Source organism: Drosophila virilis, chromosome 3, assembly GCF_030788295.1.
Source record: "Drosophila virilis strain 15010-1051.87 chromosome 3, Dvir_AGI_RSII-ME, whole genome shotgun sequence".
Classification (NCBI taxonomy): Eukaryota; Metazoa; Arthropoda; class Insecta; order Diptera; family Drosophilidae; genus Drosophila; species Drosophila virilis.
Window position 1 is genome coordinate 24,372,812 of NC_091545.1, and position 19,027 is coordinate 24,391,838.

The window sequence follows — 19,027 nt, forward strand, 5'->3', positions numbered from 1 at the left end:
TATCATGTTCATGGTATATATTCAGTTATTCGCTAGCTGGTCACACTTGTACGCGAACACAACAAGATGGCGAGAGTCTCGTCTGCAAATTGAATAGAAAAAATCGCAATAAAACGTGAAAAATAATTGATTAAATATACATAAAAGTATCAAGCGGCCGCAATAACAAGTTGAGCGTATATTGCTCGCTTTTTGTGTATGCGGCAGCATCCGATAGCAAGTTGCGAAAGTTGCTACGCTGTCTGGCCTTGTTGTTGCTGCTGCTGCTGCTGCTTCTACTTTGTTGTTGTTGTTGTTGTTGTGAGTGTGTGTGTGTGCCTAAGTGACTGACTGTGTCCTAGCTCCTCGGTCTGTGGCTCTGCCGTTTAGCCCTAAAATGATGAACAACTACGGCAACATAATGATGGACTCACCCAGATCCTCACCGCACGGCGGCCGCTCGCCTGTGGTGGCGCGACAGGACTCGTCGGGAACGCTGAAAACGACGATATCTTTGGGTAAGACGCCAACGATAATACACACGGGTCCGTTCTACTCGATGAAGGAGCCACCGGCGAAAGCTGAGTTAACGGGCGACAAGGATCTCATGACCGAATATGGACTGCATCACACGCTGACCAAATTTAAGGAGAAGAAATTTAAGGAATCCCTGGCATCCTTTCTGCCCAACATACCCGGCATCAATGACCTCATCACGCATCCCGTCGAAAATAGCACGCTGCGCAGCGTCATCGAAAAGCCACCAATTGGTGGCAAGGAGCTACTTCCATTGACTGCAGTGCAGTTAGCCGGCTTCCGATTGCATCCAGGACCGGTAAGCATTGGCTACAATAATTCATATACTCTCATGTTAATTATTTCGATTGCTTTGGGTCTCAGCTGCCGGAACAGTACCGCACCACATATGCAACACCTGCGCGCAAACACAAAAACAAGCACAAAAAGCACAAGCACAAAGACGGAATTACCACGGGGGGCCCGGAGTCAACATTGCTGGGTAAGTTACCTGTGAATTGATACACATCATGTATGCGTCGCTTATCACTTCACTATGTAGATTCTGCTGGCCTGGAGACGTACGAGAAGAAGCACAAAAAACAAAAGCGCCACGAGGATGACAAGGAACGCAAGAAACGCAAAAAGGAGAAAAAACGCAAAAAGAAGAATCAAAGCCCCGAGCCAGGCGCGGCACTGGGCATCGGTCTGCCCAGTGGCGGCGGTGCTGTCGCCGCTGGCATGGGCGGACCAGTGATGGGTGCCACCGCTGGCATGTCCAATCCAATGGCAACAGGTGGCGTGGGCGTGGGCGTTGGCGTTGGCATGAATGCGGGCATGGGCCTAAACAGTTTTCCCACGTCGCTGCAAATGCAACAACAGCTCCCCATGCAGCATCAGCAGCAACAGATGCCCAGTGGGGCGTTATTGGGCTCTGTTTTGGGCAACAGTGGCGGCGGCGCTGGAGGCGGCGCTGGTAATGCCAGTGGCGGCCCAGGTAGCTTATTAATGTCACAGTTTTAGGTGAAATCCATTAGTTAATAGACTTGGCTCATTACCTCTCACAAACCACACACACACACACATACGCATGCACACACACGTCTATAGCCCACACACAAAAAAAGAAAAACAAAACAAATGTGTCACTAATGCACACTAAATGCAATTTCTCGATAACGTTTCGTGTCTAGTTCTTAATTTATTAAGATAATAATTATGATTATTGTAAAATAGTTTTATATTGTAATTAGCAAACTTTTCGTTCGTTTTACATTGCTAGCTTAATGAGATTTATTTAATGCAAATTATGGTACAAAATGCAAAATTTTCGCTCTAGATTCCAGTAATTACCCCTCCATCCCAAGACCCACTACTGTACACATATATACATATATATACCATATTTTACTTGCTTGCAGTTATTCCTTTCGATGGTCCAAATTAATTTTGCTTACAATTTGGTGTAGCTACAGTATTTTTCTTTATTTGCAATTGTTTGTTCTTCCAGCATGTTTGTAAAAAAAAAAAATGAAGAAAGTAAGCTGAGATTCAACAAAACAAAAACCTGTACTATAAGTAATTAATTGTATATGTAAGCGCCAAATACAATAATAAACGGCATGAAAGTGTTACTCAATGTTTTTCTTTTAAGCGCGTTTAAGCACGCGGGCGACCAACAGTTGGCAGCTTTCAGCTAACAGCTGTCGTTGAAATGTACATAAAAATCCCAAAAAGTGCAGTAGTTTTTCAACAGCTGTCTCACCATGCTAACAGCTGATAAGTAACGGTGCTACCAGACTATCTAAAACGCATCCCCCAGTAGATATATGTACATAAATAAATTATCAGTGAATGAATATTTGTAATAAATAGATAACCTGCAGTAGTAAACGGGCATTTAAGGGTTCCGGTCCAAACGCCTCTGCAACAGATACATCGAAACCTAACAGAATGTATAAACAAACGTGCACCAACTTGCTGAATCTTACACCTGTAGAGGTCACTGCCTGGCTAAACAGTTTCGATGCCGTTATATCCGATTGTGATGGTGAGTGTGTGAATTTATCAATGAAGGATGCGGCGACAATGTAAATTGCGGTCACGTCACTTTTTCCCTTTAAGTCGTCTGTCAAAACTTACATGCATATGTATTTATTTATGGTTGTGTATGTGTGTGTGTGTGTGTGTGTCGCCGCGCAAATTTCAATGTCAAATTACAATGTCAGTTGGGTGCGGCGATCTTGACACTTGAAAGCTGCTACAATTGACGAAAATACGATTATTGATGTTTTAAAGTTGATGGCGTATTCTATGACATTTTGGGTTATTTTTTAATAAATAATAATAACAGTCGAAGCAATTTTTGAGATATTATAATGAATATTATATAATATTATATATATGTATATAGGCGTACTGTGGGTATATGGAAATGCAATTGGCGGATCCGTGGATACCATGAACCAGTTGAAGAAAATGGGAAAGAGCATTTATTTCTGCACAAATAATTCGACAAAAACGCGTGCAGAGCTGCTGGCCAAAGGTGTGGAGCTGGGCTTTCAAATTACTGAGGAAGGCATTATATCGACAGCTCATGCAACAGCCGAGTACCTGAAGCATCGCAACTTTAACAAGTGCGTCTATATTATTGGTTCGGAAGGTATTGCCCAGGAATTGGACGCAGTTGGCATACGGCATACACGTGTTGGGCCAGATGTTATGCAAGGTAATCTGGGCGAGTTTATGGCGAAGCATTTAAAGCTAGATTCGAATATTGGCGCCGTTGTGGTCGGATTTGATGAGCATTTCAGTTTTCCCAAAATGACAAAAGCTGCATCCTACCTGAGCGATCCAAACTGTTTGTTCATTGCAACCAATACAGATGAACGTTTTCCTATGCCTTCTTTTGTTGTGCCCGGAAGTGGCAGTTTTGTGAATGCCATTAAAACGTGTGCGGAGCGAGAACCCTTCGTTATTGGGAAACCAAATCCGGCCATATGCGAGTCGCTGATTAAGCACAAGAAGATCAATCCGGCGCGGACTCTTATGATTGGCGATCGTGCCAATACGGACATTCTACTGGGATATAATTGTGGATTTCAGACACTGCTGGTGGGCACGGGCATTCATCACTTGTGCGATGTGCAGCGGTGGAAGCGTAGCACAAACCCGGAGGACAAGAAGTTGATACCGGATGTGTACCTGCCGAAATTGGGTGACCTGCTGCCCGCCATTGTGAACACCATGACACATGGAAGTTATTAATTTGTATTTGTTTTTCATATTTATACAGCTAATGGATTCCGCTCAGGGACGCTATTAAAATTAACAATAGAAGGGAATTTATTTTTAACAATACATTACATAAATTTATAGTACAATTTACAATAAAACTACAATTTATTTGTAAAGTGTGCCTGCTTATCGAAATAGCCATCCATCAAATTCGTTTGTAGCGCAGCGCAGTCAATTGTGTGAGCGGGATAGCATGCATTCTAAAACATCACGATGAGTCGCTCAGTTGACGCTCAGTTCAGGCACAAACATAATTGAACACGGCCAACAGTAACAATCAGACCGCGTTTACAGAATGTTTAAGGCAAGCGCTATCAATTTGCTGGATCTCCAGCCCGAGCAGGTGAACAGCTGGTTGCAAAGCTTCGACACAGTTATCAGCGACTGCGACGGTGAGTTTGGCATCTGTGTGCGAGCGAGAGAAAGAGTGAGGGAAGGAGAAGAGAGCTCCCACTTGTTGCAGAGCTGCCACCAGGCTTTAATATACTTTCTTTAATCGATATCATGTCGTTTAATGATATCGACTTTAAAGTTTCTTTTATCGATATCAATTGGGTTAATTGTGATGAGGCGCGCTGGTTTAAAAATTGCTTGAAATAATTATTATTAATGTGAATTACCAACAGCGACATTGTGGCACGATGACACGGCTATTGAAGGTGCCGCTGATGTGCTGAATGCCTTGCAGACTCGTGCCGGCAAACGCGTTTATTTAATTACAAATAATGGCCTAAAGACACGCCACGAAATTTGGCAGCGCGCCCAGCGTCTAGGCTTTCAGCTACCCAATGAGACGCACATCATCTCGCCGACGCAAACCATTGTCGATTATCTGAAGCAGACAACCGACATTACAAAGCGGGCTTATGTGGTTGGAAATGCGGCGATTGCCCGGGAACTAAATGACGCGGGCATTGAAAGTTTTGGCGCAGGCGAACCAGAGCAGCTGCAGCCAGACGTCAAGTGGCAGCAGTTTGTGCAGCGCGAATTAAGCCAGCCCGCAGCTGTTGCCAATGTGGGCGCCGTAATTGTTGGCTGGGACGAGCATTTCAGCTATTGTAAAATTGCGCGCGCCTGTCACATACTGTGCAGCAACAAGGACTGCGCCTTTCTCGTCACCAACAAGGATGCGGTGCACAAGTATCCGTCATATCATATACCCGGCACTGGCGCCTTTGTTGCCGCCATTGAGGCTTGTGCGGAACGCGAGGCTTTGGAAATGGGCAAACCCAATCCCTTGGTGCTACAGCCGCTGCTAAATGCGGCCGCCTTGCAGCCCGAACGCACGCTCATGATTGGCGATTGGTAAGCAGTTGCCCGTTTAAGCAAGGATTGCGCCAATCAATGTCATTTGTTTTGCTTTGCAGCTGCAAAATCGATGTCACCTTTGCCAGAAACTGCAATCTGCAATCGCTGTTGGTGGGCACAGGCAGCTATCAATTGGATACATTGCATGCGAATCCCCAGCTGCCACGGCCAGATGTTTTTCTGCCCAAACTGGCCAATCTATTGCCATATATTTGAGCATTTTGATGGATCAATAAAGTGAGCCAATGATATGAACAATGCAGAAAGATATTAGCTTATCAGATATCTTATCTGCGGCAAGTGTTTGCCATATGTCATATGCTATTATCTTTGTCTGGGCGGGATTGTAACTGAAACGCACTTCAGATTGGTATGTACATAATATTATTAGTTCCATTCAATTACAAATACATACACACATATATATATATATATATTTACTCAATGTGCTGGCAAGTTGAAATGCTCATTAAATTTATGCCATTAGCTTTTAATTTTTATAATTGTTATGCTTTAATAGTGTGCAATAGCTTTTACTTTGAGTTTTATTTTCTACTAGTAACCAACAGTTTCTCGTATTATATTTTTGCTGATAGGTTTGTATTTTTTTTTTTTTACTAGCCAGCACATTTTTATCTCGACAAGCTCTTTGGGCGAACCGAACAATTTAATGGTTTGTTATAAATATGCGTTTAACAAGAACTTATTAGAATCAGCATTTATATTGTATTTGAACAAAGCGTTTAAAAGCTCAAGTAAATTGGCAACTTATTGGCTAACTGTACAAATAATATTGATGTATCAGATACACATACATATGACATATATATATATAGTGCTATATGCCCATGTATATATGTACAAGTTGTAGTCCTGTGATATGTAAATCTAGCATTTTATGTTTAGCAATTTAGCGCGTAAAGAAATCTCAGTAAGCGTTCATAGCGGTTAGCAAATCAGGTTAAGAGCAAATAACTGAAGCCGTAATACACCTTGATCGAATAGCTTAACACTCTCCCAGGGCCGCTGCTCTTCCTTGTGGAACGCTGGACTTCTTTAGGGACTGTGTCTAAATTGCTAAAAGGTAACATCAGGTGCTCGTTGGCGTATTGGCCAAAATGCGCGAGCTCCTGGACAGGTAGCCGTACCAGTAGAACACATTGATCAGAAAGAACAGCAACGGGAATACAATTCTTGAGGCACGATCTATTTTCGATACCGAATTGTATTGCGGTGTACGTTTGCCCTTGCGGCGCGCCTCCAGCTCCTCGCGCCTATAGAAGGACATGCGCCTGCGTCCCACGGTGGGCGGTGGGCTTTGTGCAGCTGTTGCCGCCGCCGCTGCCGCTGCAGCTGCTGATGTGCAGGGCGCCTCATCGAAACGCAGTTGCGTCTGTTCATCGTACTCCTCATCCTCATCGGAGCAGGTAGCCTTGCGTGGCTGACGCCGTCGTCGCCGGCAGCTGAACCAGTCCAAGCAGCGCCAGAAGCTGAAGCCCGTCAGTCCGTGGCGTCGATTACGCGTGGTGCGTCTGGAGTGAAGCATGCCCAGGCGACTGCTGCCGGATGCTGGCATGTTGATGGCGCACATGGACAACGGTATAACCTCATAGATCTTGGATTCACTGCTGCCGCGAAAGTCCGACTGGCCGCTGGCATCTGCATCCGTTTCAGATTCGGCCGAATCCGACTCCAGCTCCTCAATAATAAAGTAACACTCCCCGGAACCATATTTGGTAAAGTAATGGACAACTGCGAATTGTAGAATGGTCGCAAAGATGAAGCCAAATGAGAGGAACACAAAGAAGTCCAACGCTGTGGGATACGACACCTTGGGCAAATCTGTGCGTGCTTCCAAGCCCAAAAATGTCATGGTCAGCACCGTGGTAATGCCCAGAGAAACGCGATCTGCAGTCGCCTCACGATTCAGCCAAAACGAGACCCAGCTGAGCACCACCAGCAGACAGCAAGGCCCATAGACCTGAATCAGAAAGTTGCCCATGTGCCGCTGCAGATGAAAATTTACCATCAGCATCGAGTATTCCGCTATGAGAGAGAGAGAGAAGGCCAAGATTAACAGCTGCAAGTCGCAACACTAAGCTGACAACTTACATGGATGATGCGTTTCCAAGCTGATGCTGCCCGCCAGATTCGTGACAAGACCACCGCCACCGGCAACGCCGCGTCCCGAGCCGAAGGCGCCTTTGTCTAGTTTTAGGCCAGTGCCGCGGACATGTTGATTTTTGGCACCCGGGCCCGCAAAAGTTGACATCACTTTGTTGTTGTTGTTGTTGTTGTAGTTCTTGCTATTGGGATTGGGCGGCTGCTTGGATGGGAACGTGTCCTTGTTGTTGTAGTGCTGGGGCATCGGTGCGGCTGCCTTGTAAACAATGTCCGTTATATTACCCGCCGGACAATCGACCAAATCGAATTGTGACAATTTCATGTCCTCAGCAATGGCAACTGCCGGTCGCTCTTTGTTCCACCGATAAATGACATCCGACGTGGTGTAGCCAACTGTCCAATGGCAGCAACAAAATTAGTGGGTGCAAATTCAACGTGAGACATTTGTTATTCCAGACTATTGGCAATTAAAAGGGATTGCATCAGTGATGCAACAATTTAATTGGCCAACTGTGCTCGCACTATTTTGCCTTACCCAAATACATATTTGCTTGGATATGATTGAAATATAAGTTTTAATATACGATTCTGTGGATTTTCATAACTTATTGAAGAAATACTTTTCCCAAAAGCCAAAAAATATTACCCACACATGAAATATAGAAGAAATATCTAAATCTAGCACAAGATATTTTTCTATCTTTAGCAAAATAATTTCAGATTGTATATTATAAAAATATTATTAATAATAACAATTATTATTGTGATTATTATTATCATTATTATTACTATTAGTAATATTATTTAACATTCTTAATTATTATTATTTCAAAAGTTTTGTTCTTTCGAATTTTCCTCAACTCAGGAGCCAGTCACAGCTACACCCACATTGTCACTTTAATTTCCTTAAAAATTTTCCTTAAATATTAAATTAAATATTAAAAATGTAAAGAACCGTTCAATTAACGTCTAACACCTATACACCGTGACTGGGTCAATCAGAGTCAATCACATCATCTTTTCCTCATCGCCATCGATTCAGTCGAGACCTCTACTCTAACTGCAAACGGTTTGCTATCAACACACGTGCCAGATATATTATTTGTTATTGTAATTGTTGTTGTTGTTGTCGCCTTGCTGCACAAATTGCCAAACATTGCGACATGTGTGGATGCGGATTGGTTTACCTTATTCCATTTTTTTTTTTTTGTATATTTTCGGATACTATGCGCTATTCCGCTGACTTTGGCAATATTTTCGGTGAGTCGATGTCGCATCAAATGGGAAATTGTCAACATTAAGTGGCAGGCAATAACAGCGACGAGCTGTGCGGAGAGTGTTGCGGGGTAATTGAATTCTTGACTGCATGCAACATTATTCACAGCAAATCGGAAGCAATAATACCAACTGTGGCACGGGGCCCGTTCAGGTGTCGTCTGTTAATTTAGGTTAGCGATAAGGCATTCAAGCTAACTGGGCTCATAAATTGTTGCCAAAAAAAAAATAAATATACTATCGCTTAACTATATGCTCGAGTTAAGTAACAGCAGCTTTTGTTGTTTTGTTGGAGCTTTTCAATTTTGCATGTGTAACAAAAAGTTGTGTGATGAAAATACATCAACGTCAGGAAAGGTTTTTTGCTTGGCAGCAATAATTGAAATGTCAGCTGCATCTATTCAGAGGAGTATTAACCAAAACAGACAGAAGATAGTGCACACAAAAAGTACATAAAGTCTCCGTTTAAAGTAATAAAGTATTGTAATAGCAGCAGACGAAATCTAATTCAAATACCAAAATAGAGTATAGATATTCGCAGAGTATAGAGTAGAGATAGAGTATAGATATGAGCTATTTGTACATGAAATTCTTGTAGCTAGCATGTTATATCATTATATAATCGATATTAATAGCAATAATAACCAATGGCTTATGCCATTAAAATCCTAAGCCCAGCCAAAACCCCACATATTCACTTGACAATTCTTTTTACATTCATAATCACATTCAATGCCATGGCATTCAGCTTATGAGTGTAAGCTAGAGTCCTTCCATAGACACACACACACACACACACACCCATACACACAGAATCACAGACTTAAAAGCATATGCTGCATTGTCCTTCCAACAAGTGGTCGCCACGGACATGCCATTCATGAGGCTGACAGAAGGCGCATCAAAGCGCTATAAGCGCCAATTATGCATAATTATGCCAGCGCACAGCCATGCCCACTCGCCCCTCGGCCCAGCCCAGCCAATCCAATGGGTCTTGCAAACATCCAATGTTTAGGGTTTTTTTTTTTTCCTTTATATATTTGCACTTACATGAGCCAAATTTCAGCGGGCATTTCTGTATGTCCATGGGAAAATCCGCGAGATTCATGGGACAGCCTGCTTTAATTGTCAGCCGGCTGGAGTACAGAATACGCCCATTCTGATGGATGCGCACAAACTTATTCGGGGTGGTTATCGTGTGTAAATAGCTCTGTTTGCCATTGTAAAAATACGTATCCGGCTTCCAAATGCGCGCCAGCATTGACACTGACAGCGCCAGCGTGTCCTGGGCACCCTCGAAGGCGAGCCGTTTATCCACCCAGGATTGCCGAAAGTAACAGTCCATCGAGTAGGTCTGCAAAAGACATGGTAAATGAAGGCATATTGAGGGCGTGCTTGATGGGCGCGGCAGGAGGCGACGACCACTCAAAAGGTGTCCAAAAGATGTGCTCAACGTCTCCTGCCTGACTTTTAGTGGGCTATATATATGAAAATATAAAAGAGTTGTAAGTTTTGTACAGCTTACCATATCCACTTCTGATATTGGACCCATACTACGCACCATTATGTCCACCTCAATGGTGGCTGGTGGACCTTTAGAGAGAGAAAGAAAAGAGTACAAAGTTGTCGGAGCTTAATTAATCTTAACAAAGATTAAAAATTATAGTACTCTATTATACGACCTTATGCTGATTAGGTATAAAGATGTTATGGAGACGAGATTTTAAGGATTCCAAGAGTTTTTTTTAAATATTTTTCAACCATTGCCTATGATTACTTTAAAGGAATCTAAGTTTAGTTGTTTAGTAAGATGAGGTTTGTGCGAAATGCTTAGAATATAAAATTTTATAAAATCTCCGTAAAGTTTTGTCTGTAATTTTGATAATTATTTTAATATTTTATATATAACATTTTTATTCAAATTTTAGAAACGTATTTTGTAGTTTTTTATAAAAGTATTCGCAGAAAACTGTTCCAGCAAGGATTTTTCAACATAATTCCCGCACATGAATAATTCATGGAAGTCCTTCACATGAAACGGAATTTAAATGTTGCCTCTATGAACAATGACACTTAAGCCGCTTGGCAGACAGTCCCATTCCATAGGCTCAGCGCAGTGTACTCGCATCATCTATGAGCCTTTGCCTGTTCATGTATTTTGCGCTAATATGCATTTTTGTTTTCATTGGTTTTTTATTTTTGCCTATGCGAACAGTTTTTAATGACTTTGGCGTTGAGCTTGGCAAACACGCGTTATGCATCGTGCATCCTGCCACGTATCCTTATATCCTGCACGCTCATCGCATTGAACCGTGGAGCACTTAGCGGCCGAGCCCATTCTTAATGAAGTGTTTAAAACAATGTAATTTGGGCTTAAGTTGCGTAAACGCAAACTTTTGTTGTAGCCGGCATAGAAGTGGGCAGGGGGGATGCCCGTTAAGCTTCATTGAGTGCCAGCCGCAAGGCTCTTAAATTTCGAAAATATTTAAATTTTTATGGTGCAGACCATTTGGAAAATTGAAAAAGCTTATCAATTTGCGGGGCAGGGCCCGTAGCTCTTGGAGAATCCTTGCGCAACAAACAAGCACGCAAATAAAGGGGGTGGGGGAAATTGCAATGAAATTGTATGTAAATAATTTTTTCTGTTTTTTTTTGTTGGTTGTTTGTTGTCGATTGTGACACTAACTATTTGCCAAGGGAGCTGTCACATCATCATCATCGTCAATGTGATCATCATCATTATTGTCGCCTTGGAGCTGTGTGTATGTCTCCTGGCAGCGATTTCCGCTTCATTAAACGCTTCCGCTGAAGGAGCGAATCTGCTCATGTACTCGCATGCTGATTACAGGAAACTGGCAAAGGGTAAACAGCCAAAAAGGTATAAACAAAACTCGAACCACAGAACCGGATACAAATGGCACCCTAAATATGAACACTCAAGTGTTCCAATTACCCCTTTCTCTTATTTATTTGCAGACAATTTATGTATTTATTTTTTTGCTTTTATTATTTATATATATATTATATATTTTGGCTGGGATAGACTGTGTCTGTACGTTTGAAAACCTTTATAGGAGAGTCACATGTCTATTTTTTCTGCTATCCAAGAATCTATTTGCTAATCAGACATATATATATATTTATATTTTCATCAGCTGCTATTTGCTGGCCTTACTTAATCCGAGATCTTTGCTTGAAAAATAAGACATCAAATTCCCAACCAGTCATCTTTTATATACATAGATATTGAGAAATTAGTTTTTGAATTTTGTAAAAGTTGTGAAATACGCCTCAAATGAATTTTCTTAAACATATTTGCAAATGAGTTAAGTAGTAATAGTTTCCGCCAATTTTCCACAGTTGTGGGTGGAATTTCGTTAATCTAAGTGAATCGAATTTTTTACAGATGAAGCTTGAATTCTGCAAAAAGAAACGCATTTGGATAGATTCTTGGATATCTATAGGAACCCTCCAAGCCTTGGAACACCATTTCCACCAAGGAGGGTGGATATTCCGGCAAGAGTGAAACATGTATAAAAAGTTGAAGCCGCAAAGCAGAACCTTTAAGGTATGTATTTAATCATCTATTAATTAATATCTATACATTCAGATAGTTGGACTAAGATAACTTTTTATACTTATATTACTTTGCATGCTTAAGCCATTTATTTGAGTTTTATTTGTTGGCAAACTTACCACCGAAATCCGGTCGAATGCTATTATCATAGCCACGCAGCAAATTGTCCAACAATTCGGAGATGTTGGCATGATTATTGCTCTGCGTTAGCCAGGAGCGCGTCAACGAGCCGGCTCCAATCTCGTTCAGTCGATGCGTTTCGCCGCGCCCTTTGATGCTGCCGGCCATGACCCCAAGTTGGCCAATGGACAATTGCCAGGCATTTGTATAAATGCAGCACATTAGAAGGCAGCAGCTAATCAAAAGTTTAAATATGCGCAAGTTTAAACGTTGTCCTTGCGCCAGCCAGGACGGACAACTGCTGCTCCTGCTGCTGCCAGAGTAGTCGCCGTCGATGAGGTCAGCCGACGCATTGCCGGATGTTGTTTTTGTTTGAGTTGTTGTTGCTCTGCTTGCGCACATATTGCACAGATTTGTTATTGTTGCTGCTGTTGGTGTTGGTGTTCTCTTTGTTTTTGTTTGAGTCTATTGTTTAGACGTCTGATGGACAACTGTTCTGGCCTAATCTACACATCCGTTTGGCTAACATTTGTCGCTTTAACCGGCCGTTGGCCAGTCGCTGGCTAGTGACCAGCTACTACGGCTTCAGGTCCTGTTCCAGTTGCCTCTCCGGTTTCTGCTACTGCTGCTGACAGTTCTCGTTTTCTGGTTTGTTTGCCAGCCGGCTTGGTATTTATTTTCATTTATGCACCGGATGTTGCACTCGACACTGGCTGCATTCCGAGCGTTTTTCTTAATTTCACAAACTCATCCAGTTCCTTGGGTCGCATTAGTTCCGTTTATCTTGTCCTGTATCTTGACAATTGTCTTTGTGTATTTCAGTTCGCTTTGGCGGCTTTTGCGATGAGTTTTATGATTTTAATTGTTTGAATTGGCGACTGGCGACTGTCGCCTGCTCTTGGCAGTTTGATTAACTGCCAGCAGTTTGATTGGGCCAATTAGCCAGGAGCACTGAGATTTATGCTAAAAAAATAGTAAGCTCTTGGCAGTTGAACTAGTTTTTCAATTTATTAAAATCTTTGCGTTTTCTTTTGCTCGAGCTTCAAATTAATTTGCTTATTTAAAAAAAAATGTATATTCAAAAACTTTTGATTAATCTACAAGTGATTTTTACACACACACACACATTTACAAACACAACATGGCGGATGCGTAATATAAATTTGTAAGCTGCACAGCTGGGATTTGCATGAGATTAATGTTCATAAAGCTCATGTTGAGTGCACACATATATATTTTTTTTAATAATATTAATATATTCATCTTGGCTACAGGAAGCCCGTACCTTAACCTTATTGATGGCGAGTTATTAAATCGAATGAAACCGCGCACAGCCAGCCAAGCAACCCAACCAGCCGGACCACAAGCCGTTAATGAAAAATCAACTGCCATCAAGCAAGACGAACTGGCAGCTGGAGGGCAGTCGGGCTGTCATTGCATAAGGAGAGCTGTCCTTAAATAGGTCCTCATGCTTGGTCAGTTGCTCGAAGGCGTCAAGGCGGACACCATCTATCTAATTATGCAAAATACAATGCGACCCATAAGTTGATTATACGTCTCACCCACTAACCTAATTTGGTGAGTGTGCGTGTTTGCGGTGGCATCAGGTGGTGTTAACTATTTTGAATAATAAGTGGGCTTCCGTACGGCACATCCATTCTGTGGCCACTTGCATTTCGCCTTGTCTTGCCTTGCCTTCAAGTCGGGCATCTGATAGCATCTCAGAGCCAGTGCATCTCATCTCAGCATCGAGGTCTCGTGCTCGTCAATGTTACTTGCCACTTGATTAGGCGCTGTGTTTGCTAATTAGTCATGTGTCTGAAGCTTAGTCTGAGTCTGAAATTCTTAAGCTCGTCAGGAAATGTGCATTATGTTCGCTTCGTTTACCAAGCGTGTGTCGGTTGTGGAAAATTTTTGAAAATATCATATGCTAGTTATTCTTTTGTCTAAATTAATTTACAGAGTTTATTAATGGTTTGTAGTCTCACTTTAAATCGAAAATTTGTTTGTAATTCTCAATTGGTTCTGACATAAATGTATTTTTGGATAAACCATAATGATGTGCTTAAATGTTGTACAAAATATGTCCTTATTCCCACTTTGTATGAAAAATGATCCTTTTCATTTGAATACATTAACTACTTGACGTTTGAGTACCCTACTCAGGTCTGTGCCATAATATTGGCTTTCGTCATAAATTAACCAGATGATCATTATTTGTGAGTCGTAATCTGAGCCACACACTTCCTTTTTAATAATAATTTCTTCTTTTTTTTCGGTCCTTCTTTCGTCAAACAAACAGAGAACAGCCATCCATCCAAGCAAGCATCCAGCCAGTAAAGGCATTAGCTTTTATTTCTAATTTCTTGCTTTGGTTGTCGCGACGCCTTTCCCAACGCTTTGTGCCTTTGTTAAACTGGCGAACGGGTTAAATGCGGACCCGGCCACAGGCGTAGAGCACAACTTGAGCACGTTCAACGCATTTTCTCATCAACGTCGTCTAAATTGCACTCAATTTTTGAAGGCTGCCCTCCTCATCGCTGACTGCTTCCGTTCTTTCCATGTTCCATTCTTTCTGCCAGTGCTACTGTGCCCAGGCTCTATAGAATATGTCGCCTTCTTTTCGGCCCTACCATCTGCATTGTTGCCCTCCGTATGTGTCCTTGCAGGTTATAAATTGAGTTTCAAATAGTGAAAACAATTTCTAACTATAAAGCTTAACAATCAACAAAAAATATTTAATAGAATTTAATTAGGAACTTTAAAAGTGAGAAAATTTCAGAATACCTTTATTATTTTTTTATGTAACGCTGGGCTTTGATTAAGATATCTTGTGAGTTATGCATTATGAATTATGACGATTATTTCTTGGCCTTTATAGAGCAAGTTCTCTACCAAAACTCATGTAAATTTATATTTACTACTCAAGTTGCAGCGTTTCTTTATAGAGCATTTAAGCTGCGTCCTGATGCCTGCATATTTTTGCTAACCACATTTCTAAGCATCTGGTGCATATAAACTTATATGTATTATGTTTTCTTACGGGCTCGCCTGGCTGTGTGGGTGCAGCAGGTGGTTTCTATGGACGCGGAACAGAATCTGAGCCTAAGCCTGGCATTATTTAGTTGCTCTTTGCGTCAGCACTTACAAACGAGTTGTGCATTCAATCTGCAAGTGCATAACTTATATAAGTATAAGCTCATATATATTATATGGAGCTTCGCCTTTTTTAGGCGGCGTGCGAAATTGTATTGTCAGAGGCGGACAGCCACAAGTTTTCTAGTTAGCTTTAAAAAGCGAAATTTAATTAAATGCAAGTCAACATTTGTGCCACAGCTTTTTCGACTCATTCTGCGGTCGGTCGGGTCGCATGTAGTTCAGGCATTAAATAATGCAATTGTTGTAATTATTTTTCAGTAGAACTGCAGCACGTGCTGCTCAGAGCATGGCCAGGATGTCTGGCTCACGTTTTACAAACACGTTCACCAGTTGGGGGAACATTGAAAGCGGTTGAACTTCTGGTTGTTTGCATTTGGCTTAGCTAAGTGCATTACCCTGTACAGTAGACACTTGGGCAACATGCAAAGAAGGAATAGTTGAAGCACAGCTGTGCTATCAATTGATATTGAAACATGATTATGCCGTGAAATGTGTTGTAAGTTTTATTCTTCTCTTTTCTTAAGATTGCAGCATAAGTACATTCTTAAGATGTCTAGGACTCAGTCAGTATTCCATTAACTAATATTATCTTATTTAATTATGCTAAGTTTCTATTATATTTTGTTAAGCTCATCTTACTAGCTGACTAATTGCCAAGCCCGCTCTTTAACATATTCAGCATCGTCTCCAATTCCAACTCTTTGGCATATATCCCTTATGAAAGCTTCATATATTATTTTCCAGCATTCAATTTGCTGCAAACAAAAACCCCAACGCATTCCAAAGGTAAACAAAAACATTTCAACTTGCTTGCAAATTTAATGAACGCAAATGCAGTTCCCCAAGAAGAGCCGGAAAAAAAAATAAAAGCAGATACAAACAGATGCATTGCTGTGGCCAAACACATAATGACACACAAATTGCATAGGAGATTGAGATGCGACCCTCAAGCAAACTTGATGTTAGGGGGAGCTCAACTTGACTTGTGGGTCAACTAACAAATCCCCAAACCAATTCAATAAAAGCAATAGACCATATCGTTGAGCTGGCCCCGGCCAGCTCTCGGCTCAAACTAAGGGACAACAACAACAACAACAACAAAAAAAAAACTCTGACAAATTCAATTAATTTAAATGCAGTTTTTGTTAGGCCGTTGTATCATGCCGCGTACCATACGCGCATACACATACAGAATTTCTTTTTTGTTGGGGGATAGGGTAAAAAACTAAACGCATCACTTTACAATGTAAATCTCAAGAGTGCGATGCCCAGCTTTTTTATTTATATTTTTTTTTTAGTTTTTCTACTTGAATCTGCTTTGCATTTGCCTATTCGAGAGATGTTTTATAACGCGAGGCAAAAAATCTTACCAAAAAAGGAGAAGAAAACTAAGAACTTGTAAAAGAGGGTAAAAAAAAAATACAAAGCGCTGACATTGTCAGATTTAAGCGAAATGTTTGCGCTAGTCAATTTAAAGAGAGTGTTTGTTCTATGGATATATTTCTTGTAAGTTTATTTTCGAATATTCAAGAGACTTTAGTTGTTCAAAGCCGTGAAGCTTCTTATACTTATTTGGGTTTGCTTATGGAAATTTGAAAAATGTAAATTTGTCTATTACGAAATTGCAGCTTAAGCCCATATGATCACACTCGTAAATAACAGAAGGCAGACACTAAATTGCATTTACCCCCAAATCCCTTTTGGGAGAGTTAATAGTTTTGTTAATGCTTTGCTTGGTTGACCAAAATCGCTGGTGGTTTTATTAGTTGCAGCGATTTCTATTCTGCATATTTTGAATGCATTTACTGGTTACGTTTTTATCAGATTTTTAATTCTCTAATGTGCTGTTCAATTTGTGATAATATCGTTTTGTTTGCACTTAATACGTTTTTTTTTTCTGTTGCTGTTCACTTTGCTCATGTCATATTTATGGTTTATGCATTTAGCATTTGGTAATTGTGCGGGTCGACCGCATATGCAATTGATTTTTAATATATTTTGGGGGATTTTCTGTAGTTGTACATAATTTTAATTGGGCAGTTGTCAGTTTATTGGGTCGCCTGTCTTCACTTTTAAATTAGTATTAGTCGACAGTTTAATTGCGTTTTAGTAAATGTTGATATAGCTAATGAGATAATTAAGGGAAACGCGTTTAAAACGCTTTTATATTTATTGTTCGATTTGTGTATTATTTTATATACTTAACTATACATCTTTAAATATTGCGCATACGCCCAGTTGTACACTGTTGTTGCTATCAATTAGAGGGTCAGCATTTATATAATTTTTACAATATATTAAATTGCACAACATTTTATTTAAATATAAACATATGCACACATAATACAGTTTAACGTACTAAGTAATAAACAGCTCAAATATTACGTATACGCCAAGCTGTACGTCAATATTATTAATCAATCTGATTAATATAAATGTTGCACAGCACTTTATTGAAATACATTTTATACAGTTGAGGAATAAACGGCTTAAATGTTACGCATACGCCAGGTTATGTGTTAATATTTTAATTTACATTTTAGAGCATGCATCTGTATTATTTAAAAGTTCTATAACATTTCATAAAGATTATGTAGTTCAATATAAACACTATATACATATATATTTTCTATATATTTTATTCTCACTGATGAAAATCTCAAATATTAAGTATACGCCAGGTTGTACTTTAATATTATTATACTTTTTTTGGTCCGCATTTATATAACATTTAATTTGCATAACATTTTAAAAATTTTTTGTATTTAAATATAAACACTGCACATTTTATATTTATATTCTATTAAATGGTTTGATTCTTACTGAGTAATAAACATCTCAAATATTACGCATACGCCAGTTTGTATATTATTTATTTGTATAGTATTTAATGTTTTACATTTGAATTATGTTGGATAGATTTAAAGAGTTTCCAATAGAAATTTGCTGCACATGTTTTAAAATAGCATTGACAAACACAACACAAACGTCATGCAAACCATTTTTAAACGATTGCTTAAATTAAAATATTTTGTTTAATTAACTTCCAACACTTGATATCGTTTTAACAATGCAAAACAAACTATTTTCTGCAATTTTTCAATTAATTTCTCAATCAGTCGCCGCTGTCAATACGCAATCAGCCTCTAATCTCCTCAGAGTGCAAAACAATTTTTTTGCGCCGCCGCCGGCCAAACCAGAAGGCAGCAACGTCTACAGTCAACAGCAATAAGAATCACAACAAACAAGCAAACAGATAACGGAATCGAAATGGAAAACGAGTCCTTAATGCGCTGCCCGCTTAGCAGGAAAATTGGTCAGAGGACTACGTCGAGACGCGCCAAGCGCGCAACGCCAACTGAAACGACATTAAAACCCAACCGTTGGCCAAGATTCAATTGTGCAGCTGGGAACATGAGCAGAGGATATGCCGACAGCATAAAGCACAAGCACGCACACACACATACACACAGAGCGCACACACACAAGCACACACACACACACACACGCACGCAACACATTCACGGACATGCAAAAGGCGCAAAATCAGTGACGCCCTGCCACAGCGAGCTAAATCATGGCACAAAATCCATTAACACTGCAGCGCCGGGAGTAGCAGGCGTTGTGTGGGTGGCTTCATTCATAAATGTGACTGGCTTTGCGTCTGTTTAC

The 19,027-nt window shown here is 40.5% G+C and overlaps 4 protein-coding genes across 6 annotated transcripts; 3 read left to right on the top strand and 1 right to left on the bottom strand.

Annotated features, from left to right (window-relative positions):
• The first annotated feature begins 32 nt into the window (after positions 1-32).
• Positions 33-2,129, top strand: MED19 (mediator complex subunit 19). The gene is made up of 3 exons (XM_002048362.4): positions 33-814; positions 880-997; positions 1,058-2,129. The coding sequence occupies exons 1-3, from the start codon at positions 377-379 to the stop codon at positions 1,516-1,518; spliced, it is 1,017 nt and encodes a 338-aa protein (XP_002048398.1). The 5' UTR covers positions 33-376; the 3' UTR covers positions 1,519-2,129.
• A 167-nt stretch (positions 2,130-2,296) lies between these two features.
• LOC6624475 (glycerol-3-phosphate phosphatase) lies at positions 2,297-3,908 on the top strand. The gene is made up of 2 exons (XM_002048363.4): positions 2,297-2,545; positions 2,909-3,908. Exons 1-2 carry the CDS (start codon positions 2,449-2,451, stop codon positions 3,760-3,762), a joined length of 951 nt encoding a protein of 316 aa, XP_002048399.1. The 5' UTR covers positions 2,297-2,448; the 3' UTR covers positions 3,763-3,908.
• Positions 3,909-3,928: 20 nt separating this feature from the next.
• Positions 3,929-5,326, top strand: LOC6623611 (glycerol-3-phosphate phosphatase). Its single transcript, XM_002048364.4, has 3 exons — positions 3,929-4,184; positions 4,419-5,097; positions 5,160-5,326. The coding sequence occupies exons 1-3, from the start codon at positions 4,088-4,090 to the stop codon at positions 5,314-5,316; spliced, it is 933 nt and encodes a 310-aa protein (XP_002048400.1). The 5' UTR covers positions 3,929-4,087; the 3' UTR covers positions 5,317-5,326.
• Positions 5,327-5,575: 249 nt separating this feature from the next.
• Positions 5,576-18,713, bottom strand: Grd (Glycine receptor). Of its 3 annotated transcripts, none has more exons than XM_032434156.2 (6): positions 18,179-18,713; positions 12,196-13,159; positions 10,025-10,092; positions 9,550-9,853; positions 7,213-7,617; positions 5,576-7,146 (listed from the first exon to the last, which is right to left on the bottom strand). In XM_032434156.2, exons 2-6 carry the CDS (start codon positions 12,596-12,598, stop codon positions 6,191-6,193), a joined length of 2,136 nt encoding a protein of 711 aa, XP_032290047.1. In that variant the 5' UTR covers positions 12,599-13,159; positions 18,179-18,713; the 3' UTR covers positions 5,576-6,190. The 3 variants fall into 3 exon arrangements, with proteins under 3 accessions (XP_032290047.1, XP_032290046.1, XP_002048401.2); XM_032434155.2 differs by lacking the exon at positions 18,179-18,713 and adding an exon at positions 13,767-14,959; XM_002048365.4 differs by lacking the exon at positions 18,179-18,713 and having other exon boundaries at positions 12,196-14,959.
• Positions 18,714-19,027: the final 314 nt, after the last annotated feature.

Coding starts and splice junctions, on each gene's coding strand:
- MED19 (XM_002048362.4), top strand. CDS start 377: ATGATGAACAACTACGGCAACATAATGATGGACTCACCCAGATCCTCA. Junction 815..879: donor TCCGATTGCATCCAGGACCG/GTAAGCATTGGC, acceptor TTTGGGTCTCAG/CTGCCGGAACAGTACCGCAC. Junction 998..1,057: donor CCCGGAGTCAACATTGCTGG/GTAAGTTACCTG, acceptor TTCACTATGTAG/ATTCTGCTGGCCTGGAGACG.
- LOC6624475 (XM_002048363.4), top strand. CDS start 2,449: ATGTATAAACAAACGTGCACCAACTTGCTGAATCTTACACCTGTAGAG. Junction 2,546..2,908: donor CGTTATATCCGATTGTGATG/GTGAGTGTGTGA, acceptor ATATGTATATAG/GCGTACTGTGGGTATATGGA.
- LOC6623611 (XM_002048364.4), top strand. CDS start 4,088: ATGTTTAAGGCAAGCGCTATCAATTTGCTGGATCTCCAGCCCGAGCAG. Junction 4,185..4,418: donor AGTTATCAGCGACTGCGACG/GTGAGTTTGGCA, acceptor AATTACCAACAG/CGACATTGTGGCACGATGAC. Junction 5,098..5,159: donor ACGCTCATGATTGGCGATTG/GTAAGCAGTTGC, acceptor TTTGCTTTGCAG/CTGCAAAATCGATGTCACCT.
- Grd (XM_032434156.2), bottom strand. CDS start 12,598: ATGTGCGCAAGCAGAGCAACAACAACTCAAACAAAAACAACATCCGGC. Junction 9,854..10,024: donor CAATATCAGAAGTGGATATG/GTAAGCTGTACA, acceptor TGTCTTTTGCAG/ACCTACTCGATGGACTGTTA. Junction 7,147..7,212: donor CTTGGAAACGCATCATCCAT/GTAAGTTGTCAG, acceptor TCTCTCTCATAG/CGGAATACTCGATGCTGATG.